Source organism: Coloeus monedula (genome assembly GCF_965178545.1).
Source record: "Coloeus monedula genome assembly, chromosome: 5".
NCBI lineage: Eukaryota > Metazoa > Chordata > Aves > Passeriformes > Corvidae > Coloeus > Coloeus monedula.
The window spans coordinates 24,244,477-24,257,315 of NC_138785.1; the positions used below are offsets into that span (position 1 = coordinate 24,244,477).

A 12,839-nucleotide genomic window follows, 5' to 3' on the forward strand; every position below is an offset into this window, starting at 1 on the left:
ATAAGCAATTGCTTTACAAATATGTAGGTAATGAAGTTAAAAATACTGAAGAAAGCTATCTAAACACTGAAAAATCAAGTTCTGCCAGATTATAATTAATGAGTAAACAGGGTCTAGATCATTAATGCAAATTTGAGTTCAGAAATATGTTATTTTGCCCAGGATGCATGGTATAAGAATTCTTTCAAAACACAATTTCTGATTTCTTGATAATATACTATTAAAGAAAAGTAAAAAACTTCTTTGCTTGTAATTTGTGCTGCATCTTCAAGTAGAAATAAGAAAGAAGCAATTTTAGGTAACATGAATATATTGTCTTGATACCTTATTTCTTTCTGTTCAGCTATGTGCAGCACCAAAATCTGGAGTTGTAATGAAGCTTTGAAAAGTCATTTTTATTCCTGCTCTTAGTTCAACTCTTTAACAATGTAAGTCTTTAGGACAGATCATAATTTTTCATAAAATAGAGACTTCATAATAGTACTGTGTTAAGGAGAACTGTGGGTTTTGGTAGTAATTTAAAAATAAATAATTATTTAAGATATCTAATACATTCCATAGAAAATGTATGCTCTTCAAAAAAAAAAAAGTGGATATTTTAAATTCTAAAAAGGCAAATAATAACTGCATACACCCTGCATACTTTTGAGATTTTAGGTGGCATCTGTCCAAAAAGCTTACTTTTTAAATTTGTGCTGTAAGTTTTCATCCAAGTATCAGGCAATGAAGTCAGAAACTGAGCATGCAGTAATTTTCTCTTCTTCTGTAAAAGTACAAAGAATAAGCCTTTCAAGGTCAAAGAATTTTCAAAACTATAAGGACTCTATTCTTTTACACCACATGAGGCTAAAATATATTCAGTTTGTGGGAGGGTGGTACAATGTGGTTGCTCTTACAACCTTCTGTGAAATGACTGTTTTCCAACCAAATTTTCATTGTACAGAGAGATACTCCACAAGTGCACAAAGGGGACAAAGGTTCAACAGTGCATAGCTAGCCTTAGCATGCACAGGTGCTAAACTAATCTGATTCTGACCTTGAAAGTCAACAATTAAGTATATTTAAAAAAAAAATTCAACAAAACACAAATAAAGGGATGTTTTCTTTGAGATCAAAAAATCAAGATTCTGATTTTTCATATTTCTTTTGTTAGGTTTTTTTTTTTCTTTAATGGACTTATTTTTCCAGTAACAGTGATACTGAGAACTAACACAGAATCAGTGAAGGAAAATGCCATACCTTAATGTACTTGAATTCTCACAGTTCTGAAATAGTCTTTTTTTGCTGATTCCAGTCAGTGAGCTAGATTAGTTGCAATAATCCCATAGCAAAGGTCCACCAGAACATCTGAATAGCCATTCTGTTTTGGTGGAAGTATGAGGGGAACCCAAGAAGAAAATTCCACTGTGTCATTTCCTATCAGCACTGTAATATCCTGTTACTGAACAGGTGTAAAAGAACAAGCCTAAAGTTATTTATGTAAAATATCTCTCTGTAATAGAGCTTGTTTTCTGTGTTTCAAATAATTCTCTGCTTAATGTATTCTGTGCAAGCTCTCCTAAGAGAGATACTTCTACTGTGTGTATTAGAAAAGCTGGAGTGCCAAAGAAAGGTAATTGAAGTGGAAACTTTTAGAATAAGCAATGATACATGAGAAGAAATGTGAAGTTTGATTAATAAGGGGACCCAGAATGAGATTAGGTTTGGTGGAACAAAAGGTAAGTGATGTCAAAGTAATACGGTGTATTAATGTCGATCTTTTGTTTGAATTACAAGTGTGAAGGCAAGGCAGGCTGGGAAAAATCAGATGGAATGAGAATGAAACAGACCTTTATGTGGTTTTGCCAAGTTTGGTAGAGTAGTCTGCAAAGAAGGGTACCAGACTTAAGTAGGATCCTGTTACTGAGCCTGTGAATAGAGGTAAGAGTAGTCCATTTACTACTTTTAAAATCTCCACAGGAATTAATTCTATTCAGTCTCTGCCTTCAGGTGACTGTGAGGACTACTGATATGTGAAGAATGATAGGAATCAAATCCACAGTTTGTTTAACAGTATTGCCAGGAGCATGACTGTAAATGATAGAGGATAATAAGTGATCCCCAATTTGTTCACATTTTATGCTCAGATGATTTCCCATAGAAAAGAAAATCTCAGGCAAGACTCGAAGATTCGATGCACAATCTGGCTCCTAGGGCACACTTACGATGTTTTGTACTTCTGTATATCTTATCAGAGGTTTCTACATTGGCAGGGTAAGCGAACTAAAAGCAAAGTAGAAAGGGGAATAAAAACCCACTCATGTGTGAAAGTGGTTCATCTCTGTCCCATATGGCAGGACTAAATAATGTAGACTAAGCAGACTGACTTGGGAGTGCCTTGAAGTAATGAAGATCAGTTTGCTGTGTTGTCTCTTTAACATGATGGTTTCAACACAAATGCTGAATATCAATAATAAATATTGCATATCTCTAATAAGTTCTGAAACCGCTTATGAAATGTACATGTGTACATCCATTAGGAACCACATAAGGGAACTCTCATGCCATATGTATCTATAAATCTGAGTATGATTATTATAAGCTTTTAGGTTGTGAATAGTGCATCATGAGAGACTATATTTAAAGGAAAATTTGATGAACATGTGATCAATGATAATTTTTTTCATTCATCTGAGAAAATGTATTTCATTTTTCTCCACTGCTTTTCTCTAACGTTCTGTCTTTCTTTGACTTTTCCTGGTTGTTTCCTCAGTGACTCCCTCATATGAATATTGACCAGTGATAAGAAAATGTTCTGTTCAGCACAACCAAATTGATACTGCTGTCCCAGATACTACCACCATTTTTCCTCTTTGCTGTTGTGCCAGACAGATTGTCCTATATCTACTATATTTATTCAAGTCCACAAATGGATTATCAGTATTGTAAACCTTTATTATATGATTTATGCCAAAGTAATATTGCATCTCTGAACTTGCACATCTTATTTTGACAGAAACAGACCTGTAAAGATGTTTATGTGGTGGTCCGCTGTTTTACTTCTTGGATGCATTTTGCTGGGAGCAGATGGGTGGCCAGTCAAGGAAGGATACAACTTCAGGCCCTATCAGCCCCTAATAAGATTACGGCACAAGGTATGGATTATTCTCTAATACTTCTTGCTTTTCTTCCAAGGTCAAGGGATAAATTATACTCCAGCCTTGTCTTTTTTGTGTTTATTAGAGTAATGTGTAGAAATTAACTTTTTCAAAGAGAATGACATAAGATCTGTTTTAGCTTCTGTCTTGGTTTGAAAGACAGGTGTCTGCTAAGGAAGGCAGAAGCCTCCCTTGGAATGGCAGTTGCAACCCCCTTCCCTCCGAGTTATTATAATTTTGAAATCAAGGGGGCTTTTAGGCAAAGATGTGGGAAATAGGAATAACAGTTCTTTACTATTATATATCTATATGTGTATAACCAGTCAAACAAACAGCAATAACTGTGGCAGTACCAGCAAACAATCACAAACCCAGTGCCAGCCTTCTCGGCTGTCGGGCCCTTTCCCCTCGGGTGCAGTTCCGCTCGCAGCCGGCAGGGGCGCTGGCGGCTCCCGGTGAGCAGGGCAGGTGCGATGCCGAGACCGACTGCCCACACCCCCAGGTGAAACAAAAAGAGCAGCCAGGTCCTTTGTTTATCTAAATACTCGGCCATTTGTTCTCCTAGCAACATGTATAGGGGGAAAATTCCTTTAACAGAGGAAAAAAAAAAAACCAAAAAACCAGGAGAGCTCCTAAAAAACCCCAACAGCTTCAAAACTAGAGATTAGTTATATCAACAGAAACTCAGACGGAGAGCCAGGAGAGGCTGTTTCTTAAAGCAACTGTCAGCATCTGCTTAAGGCAATGACTTGTCCCAGTCCTCAGTGAATTTCAGTCTGTGCAACGAACAGGGAAACTGCCCATCAAAGAAGAATGGTGCTGAAGTTAACTTGTTTGCAAGAGGTAGATGTTCCCAGTGCTTGCTGAATTTAGGAGTTTTGGGCCATGGCATAGTGCAGATGTTTTCTGAGTTACGTGGTTCCCATATTCAATGACTACATGTCATTCAAATTATACCCACCTGCTGCTCCTTTGTCATGAATCCAGGACTCCTAAAACAGTTCTCAGCTAACAAGTCCTGCTCTTCTGGTTGCTGAAAGGGAAGCTTCTGTGGTGGTTCTGTAAAACAAGGAAGAGGGCTGTAATATTTCCATGGGCTGTCTAAAGTTAGCATAGATCTGATCAACTTTATTTTTTCTTGGCATGATAGTCGTGGGAGCAACATCTGAAGTGCCTTAAGACCTACAATCAAGCAGAGATGAAACAAAAAGTACTTTTCACCCTTCTAAATTTTTGTGCTACAAGTAAAAGGTCTGAATTATAGCCAGAAACTCTAAATGTTAGTTTCTATTAATGTTTCAAGATACTCTAGTTTTATTTCTCAATACTTTTTTATAAAGTATGAAAGATACTTCTTTTTGGTCCTCAGTTTAAAAAAAAAGACCCAATATCTCGTCATATAAGGAGGATTTGACAGTGTGAGTTCTCAAACAAATAAAATTGCCTATTAGCAAATATTTTGTATGCTATGTAGATTAAATACAAGAAGTTTCTTAACAGATGGAAAATAAAATCTTAAAATTATACAATTATGCATCCTCTATGGAATGTTCTCAATCAGAATAAAGACTGAATCAGGCTACAGTCAAAGAAATACATAACTGTATCAGCACACAGGTTTTTTATGCTGAGTATTATCAAAACTTTGTCTCATCACTTTATTTCCATTTGACAGCTGTAAGCAAAATAAAATAAAATAGCACAAGAAAGGTTCTTTGAAATCTAGAAGGAAGAGAGAAACTAGTAATGAAACCATGGAATGAATCATGTGAGAGAGAAATCACGTGTGCGAAAAAACCCCAACACAAAACCATGAAGACTGTAAGAACAATGAAGGACAGAATATGGGGTATGATTAGTATTATTATCTGAGGTTAGATGTTCTCTGATCTTAATGAATGTATGTGGAACTATTCATATGTTGGTGTTTATGTTGTCTTAATTATACTTTTAAAGTACTGATAACTCTCATATAATTCTTGGAATAGGCTGTCATAAACTTTTCAAGTTTAATATTGGGGGAATCACACAGACATATGCGAACAAGATAAAAGTAATTAAAACTAGATATAAAACAATATATTGAAAAATATGGTGGGTTTTTTCCTAGGAAATATGTCTAGATAAAAAAATGTTTTAGTATCGTTCAGCTTTTGGTATTAGGGATATATGTTTGTATAAAAAAGCTAGGAATGTAAAACTTTTCCAAAGTCAATTTTTAAAACCAGCTTTGGCATGGATATGGATACTCAAAATATAAATCTGGTAAAAGAAACTTTCTGCTTCAATCAAACACTTAATAAATCGAGTGCTTAGATTAAGTTATGCCAATAGAATACTTACTACAAACAGATGATAATGAATATATGCAGTTACATTTCCTTTGATTAGGCAATATGTATGTAAGTTTATGTGTGCAAAGATTAAAAAATAGATATATATTAATCACTGTTGCTCTCATAAAGGGGAATTTATCTAACTTGAACAATAGTCCAACGAGAGCAACCTTAAATGTCAACATGCAGGGAAAAACAATCCTGTTGGTACTCTCTTGAAATAATGATTGTGTTTGTGGTGAAAACAGGCATTCATATCATAAAGCTTTTGTTGTTTTAAAAGGGATTATAAACGATTTCAGCTTCTCATGCATAGAAATTACAAGTAGGAATTTAATCTATATATATGATTATCTGAAAGCGTAAGAATAGCATTACTATGGAAAAAAACTTTACAAATAGGGAAAAAAATTATGCATAAGGAAGCATTATTTTACTTTGAGGGTGACTCAGCACTGGAACAGATTGCCCAGAGTGCTTGTTAAGTCTTCATCTTTGCAGACATTTAAAAACTGTCTGCACGTGGTCTGGGACAACCTGTTGCAGGTGACCATGCTTGAGCAGGAAGATATAACAAGGTGACTTCCAAACGTCCTAACATTCTTTGATTCTGTATTTCATTATAATACATAATTATAGTAATGCTCATTATCATGGCCATTTTAATGGCAATGAAGGTCAAATGTTTGACTGCATTGTTTATATATGAACTATTCAAAACCAGGAAGAGATGAGTTCTCTTGAACCAGAAAGAATTGAGAAAGAATATTACAAAGCACTCCTCAAAGTTTTGTTTCCAGTCCCCTACCCTTGTTTAACTGCCACGGCTTACATTTATGTGGTTATGCTGAAAAGTACCAGGCTGTGTCTGAACAGCATGTGAATTTCTTGTTAAGCCAGGTAGTCCTTGGTTCTTCATTTGTCATAACACTGGAAGAGTTTGTAAGGTACTTTCCATTTGGGAGTCTTCTTGCATTGCTGCTGAAGAATTGTGAGCAATTTGTTAATACCTAGGTTCCCACCTGATATTGCTAGGAAGTATTTTTAGCATCCTAATGAATTTTCTTCTTGTAATTTGTATGCCTTTGACAGAGACCAATGTTTATGCAATGTCTTCAGTGAAAGACTGTATGCTCTGAGATTTCCAGGTATAAACAGGCAGGCGGCAGCCAACAGAATGGCAACTGTTGGCTGCCAATTCTCTGTCAGACGCTAAGAAATATGGAATATAGCCTGTACATCCATATGTATACTCCAAGGCATGCCAACTCTGCGTATCTAACACACGCACACACAACCCACCTTGGCAAGCCAGGTGATTCACATGGTTTAGCAGGGAATAATACTGGTGACAGTGCCTCGTTGTTAATGATCTCATCACGGGTGGGGAGCAGTTCAGTTTTAGTCTAAAGGGACAGTTGGTGAAGGTGTAATTTAGTCCTTGTCCCCTGGACTCCTTTTACTTAGGCCCAGTTCTGAACTTTCGAGGTTAGGACAATCTTGTTCCCAAAATTCAGGGCTAAGCCCTCACTGAGAGCAACCACTGCCCTGACAGCATAGGCAGGGGTGGGCTCGGGGGAACCTGGGAACAGAGAGAGGGGAGAATCCCGGGAAGTCAGAGTTCAGCCTGAGCCTCAGCCTTAGCCTTGGCCTGTGTCTGGGCCCGTGCAGGATGCTCCGTCAGAAAAGAGCTTCTGTTGTCCAGCTGAGCGGGAGTGCACAGAGGTTACAGCAAAGGGGATGTGCCAGCTTTCACTGGCTTCTGCTGATCTGTTAATTCAAACTTCTTTCCAGCCTTGTCCTGGCTTTGTCTTGTTTTACCAAAGGGCTAAGGGGAAGTGACTCAGATGTGCAGCCCTCACTGTTGTCTGTGATGTTTCTCCAGACTAAAATACTGCTTTTAACTTCCTGTAAAAAACCTGCCTCTGTCCCTTTTTCATCTCTCATTCCCTTCTTACTGTTGCTGTTTGCTGCTAAATTCATCAGTTCAACCCTGATTCACATTAAATTAGGGCTCAGGACTAGGTCAGTTTAGAGGGGTTTAGATTACATTAACATTAGATCCAGTTTGGAAGTGTTTAATCAGAGTTTGTCTGAATTAAAGCAAGAGAAAAACGTAAGTTTCTGTCCCAGGTTATTAAAAGCAAATTTGAATACATAAGCACAAAGCACAGAAAAAACCCCATGTATTACTTTTAGGTTTTTGCCCAAAACTTATAAAATGTTCTCCCTCAACTAACAGCACTGAAACACCTGTAAAATATAAACAGGCTGAGTGCTCAATGATTTTATTGTCATTTAGAGTGTCATGGCCAAGAAAGAAATGCACAGAAAGTAGTATTCCAGGATTCAAAACTAGCCTGGGCTTTCCCTGTGTTGTCTGGTCTCTAGACAACCTGAGATTTATAGTTCACCATGTCTATCTGGAAAATCTGTTTGCTTGCAGGATCTGAGAAGTCATATAATGGGATCCTCTAAAATCCTCTGTCCTAGGGAGAGAGAAGGGAAAAAAATCTATTGAAGATGAGCAGTGAATTCTGAGGAGTAAGAACAGAACTTTTCCTGGTCACATCAGTGCTTCTCTCAGCTCTAAAGTAACATGAGAATTTTCTTCCTTCTGAGGTTCTGTGAGCACAGTATCTATGTCCTATGCAAATTCCAGGATTAGAAGTAGCAAGACTCAGTTTTAGTTTTTTAATCTGTAAGTGTAGTCAAGAAGTCTTTGGTTTTTTGTTTGTTTGTTTGTTTAATTTTATTTTCCTTTTCTCAGGAGAGGGAGGGAATTCTGCATTCTAATCTGATTTTTCCTGTGGGCAGTAACATTAAAAAAGGCATGGGTAATTTTTTCTTTAAATCCCATTACAATCATTATGCATTAACAAGCTAATATCAATTAAACATTTTATTTTTGCTGTGTCTCACTACATGCTCAAAGCATTTTTTACATTTTACGAAAGTTGCTTCTAAATTCTCCCTGTAAAATTTCTTCTATAAGCCTTCTTCCAGCTAGTCAGTAACTGGAGGGTGGAGTATCAAAGTCTGGAATTAAGGCAAGGCTGATCCCTGCTTTCAAGATGCCTACTGATACTTATTAGCAATGCCTGTCTATAAACTTGCATAAACTTGTAGTCAGATCAAGAGGGCCAGTCAGGGAGCAAAGGTGCATCTTAACTATTGGGCTGAACCTCTTGATGTGCCTATCTTTTTTGTTCCTGTTACTGAACATCATCACTGTGGAAAAGATTAATCTCAACCAAATATTTTGAGGGATGATGAAATTCACATGTATGATCTACCTTTTGATTAACATTGTTTTTTTAATTTCCCTTTCCGGGTTGACAACAAAGGATAAAACATAACATGGTGGTATAGGGAGGCAATGTAATTACCTTCTTCAGTAGTCAGCTTGGCCTTCTCAGGTTGAATCCTAGGAAGAGGATTTCCAGTTATCCTGGGAATAGATAAGAAATGGTTTTTTACCTTTCTGGTGTTTGGGATTCAGTGCAAACCCAACGTATATCAGCTATCATTTCAGATTCTTGATAAGCGTGTTTTTTCATATTCTATTATGATAGCAAATTGTCCTCACAAATTGCAATTGCAGTAATAGCAAAACAAAGCCAGGAGAGATTTGTTTGATATATTACTTGAGGTGATTTGCTCCTGTTTAAATTTGTGCAGTTTGTATTTCTAAGATCATGAAAGAGGCCAGATACTTGAACTGTGTGTTTATGAGATCTGGCTCTTTTCCATGGCTTCCTTGTTGCCTCTTACTCTTCAGGTCCTCAAGACTACTTTGTAATTTAATTCCATCTCTTTATTTTTTTTTCCTATCAGAGAAACGCTTTATTTTATTCTTTTCCATTGTTTTTTTTTCTCAGGCATTTTCCTCATGGATTTAATACCTATATTTATTACCTGGAAGATGTAGACTTTTATTATCTATATTAACCTTTATTATCTTGGTTTGTTAAAATGAAAGTAACATACTATAGCATAGAAAATGCTTATAATGTGAGAAGTAAAAATCAAAATAAAACTTATATTAAACTTATATTAAATAATAAACATGGTGTATAATAGTTTTCTTGGTATGTAGACAAACTGGGCTGTACCCCAGACTTTTTTTTTTTTAATTTTTAACTAAATAATGATCAGCTTAGCTTATGGTTTATTTTTCACCTCTGATTCTAATTAGCTATTTAAATTCTGGTTTTAAATGAAAATAATTATGTAGTTTAAGCATTTGCTTTTGTGTTGGGTTAGCCTGACCTGGTCTTCATAGCAGCGGGGCTGCAGGGATGGCTTCTCTGAGAAGCTGCCAGAGACTTCCTTCATGATCCCAGCCAGTGCCAGCCGGGTCCAGGACAGACCCACTGCTGGCCAAGGCTGAGCCAATCAGAAATGGTGGTAACCCCTGTGATAACATATTCAAGAAGGAAGAAAAGTTATTGTGCAGATGTAACTGGATTAAGTGAACAGTGGGGAGAGAATATGTGAGAGGAACAGCTCTGCAGACACCAGTGTCTGATCAGAAGGAGAGGGAGGAGGTGTTCCCGGTGCCCTAGCAGCGATTCTCCTTCAGCCTGTGGTGCAGACCATGGTGAAGCAGCAGTGACCCCATGGAGGACCATGAGGATGCAGAGATCCACCTGCAGCCCATGAAGGAGACCCACACCCAATCAAGTGGATGCCTGAAAGGAGGCTGGCAGGGACCTGCAGGCCCATGGAGAGAGGAGCCCATGCTGGAATAGGTTTCCTGGTGGGACTTGTGACCCCATGGGGAACCCACGTTGGAGCAGGCAGTGCCTGACGGACTGCACCCTGTGGAAGAGTGACCCATGTTACAACAGCAGTATTATGAGGAGAACTGTTGCAGAAGGGATGGATTCAGGTTGGAGAACTTCATTGAAGGACTGTCTCCCAGGGGAGGGACCCCATGCTAGAGCAGGGGAAGGGCTCCTCTCTGTGAGCAATGGCAGGAACAGTGTGTGATGGACTGGCCAAAACCCTCATTCCCCATCTCCCTGTGCTGCTGCAGTGGAAGAGGTAGAACTTGGGAAGGAGGGAAGAGTGGGGAAAGGTGTTTTTAAGGTATTATTTTACTTCTCATTATACTGCTCTGATTTTCTTAGAAATAAATTCAGTTAATATCTCTAATTCTGTTTGTTATACCTGTACCAGTATTTGGTGAGTGACCTCTCCCAGTCCTTAACTCATGACCCTTTCATTGTATTTTCTCCCCGCTGTCCACTTGTGGAGGGGAGTGATAGAGCAGCTTTGTTGGGTGCTGCCATCCAGCCAGTGTCAACCCATTACCGTTTTAAACATTAGTACACTGTGCATCTATAGGGTGATGTATTCCCAACTGAGGGAATGTAGCATTGGTATACAGCAATAAAAGAAAGAAAGAAATAGAAAGAAAACTCTTTGTTACACTGGGCTTTATTATACAATCAAATCAAAATATTTGTGCACTGTTAGATTCCTCTTAAATTGGCATCAATTAGGTTGGCTAAATGTTAGGTCTTGCATCCATGTTTCTTTTCAATATCCATATTTTAAAACATCTTTTCTACTTTTATTCCTATACTTTGTGTGGTAGAAAAACAAGTTCAGAATAAATTGTCTCCTTTTAGTAGTGGGAAAATATATCACTAGTTTTAACTCTTCTTCATTGCTTACTTTTTTCTAACTATGTTTTCAGTTGTCATTTTGAACTGTGATAATTTTACTGGGTGTGTGATATGCAGTGGGAGCACAAATCTGGTATTTTTTAGATAAAGTAGTATTTAATGATATACTACTGTACCTTTTTATTTTTTTCTTTTACAGTAGCCACTGTTCTGATTTTGTGTTACCAAGATGTCAGGTTGAACAACCCATCTGTACTTCATGTGAACATGACTTCTGTTATCTTGCAGTACAAATATTTGCTATCACAATATCTAAGAAATTTTTTAGCTTTCTTTTTTGTGAACAGTTTAAATTTTTTCATTTGAAATCTTTGCAAGGAGCCATGGTAAGAAGCATTGATTTGTGTTTACATATATTAGGTTTAGGTGTATTCAATTTGGCTTTCTTCAGCAGCCTTTCCTTTTGAGAATTTTGTAACTGGAAAACTCTGTGACTTCATCTCCATTGTTTATAGAGCAAAATAACAGTAAGAAAGTCCTCTTACCTTGTGAACTTACTGAAATAGGCTATTTTTACCTTAAAATGCCTTCAGTTCTGGGTAAGGTGACTGCTAGATTACAGTAGTTGTTATGACATGTTATTTTTTTCTCTTTTATAATTGCTGGTGGGATCATATACGTAGTCCAGCTCAGGGCACTGTATTTGTTCCTGATAACTGATTCCATGGTAAACCATACCAGGCAAGAACACTACACCCATCAGAATTCTCAAATCCCTTCAACCATGAGCTAAGGGAATGTGATGTCTTTCAGTTTCAGATTTATTTTCCATTATGAAGAAAACCCAAATGACAGCATTAGTTAAAACAACAAAAAACCCCAGTCTCCTTTCAAAAGATGAGGCTAAAGGATAGAATACCCATTGAAAGCATTAAAGGTTTTGGTTTCTGTGCTTGGGCCTGACACAAAGAAAATGGAGAGCTTAATGACAGCCTTATTAAAAGATGTCTAGTTGCATCTTTTTTCTTATTGTTAAGCATTGCTACAGCTATGGTTAAATAACCATAGTGTTAAGAACATGGAAGCTTTATGCCTAAAACATAACATTCAAAACAAAGCTCTCCCAAACTTTACTAATACAAAAATGTTGCTATTTGACTTCATTAAAATTGCTCACAGAATCATAGAATGGTTTGGCCTTGAAGGTATCTGAAAGATTTTTCTGTGGGCTGAAGAACCCCAAGTCTCTCAGCCTGTCTTCATGGGAGAGGTGCGTCAGTCCTCTGAGCATCTTTGTGGGCCTCTCCCGAACTCACTCCAGCAGCTCCATGTACGTATGCTGGGGATCCCAGAGCTGAACACAGAACTTGAGCTGGGGTCTCATGAGATGCAAGAGATGAGTAAGAGATTTCTGTTTTACTTGCCGTATCTTTTAAAAAATCAGAAAAAAACTGAAAGTTTCCATTTAATGTACTTGGTTAACTACACTCAACTGCATTTATACTATTTATATAAATTAACACAATGTATAAACAATGCAGTGTATGAACAGTATGTTCATGTGAAGTGAGTTTAATAGCTATAAATATTTCTGTAACATTGCATAATGTTAATAGCATCTGCTTAATGTTCATTGTCAATTCTATCAAACAGCTTCATGAAATTGAATCCCCCTGCCCAATGCATTCTAACAAAATATTATTTGAAGTAAGAAGTAAGAAAAATCTAAC

At 37.2% G+C, this 12,839-nt stretch overlaps 1 protein-coding gene across 2 annotated transcripts in view; it reads left to right on the plus strand.

Annotated features, from left to right (window-relative positions):
- Positions 1–3,011: 3,011 nt before the first annotated feature.
- FSTL5 (follistatin like 5) overlaps positions 3,012–12,839 on the plus strand; it is a gene marked incomplete at both ends in the record, with an annotated part of 250,145 nt that continues 240,317 nt past the window's right edge. For both annotated transcript variants that reach the window (XM_082281448.1, XM_082281449.1), the window contains one exon: positions 3,012–3,134. In XM_082281448.1, the coding sequence (XP_082137574.1) occupies positions 3,012–3,134 (123 nt within the window). The remainder of the gene's footprint in view (positions 3,135–12,839) is intronic.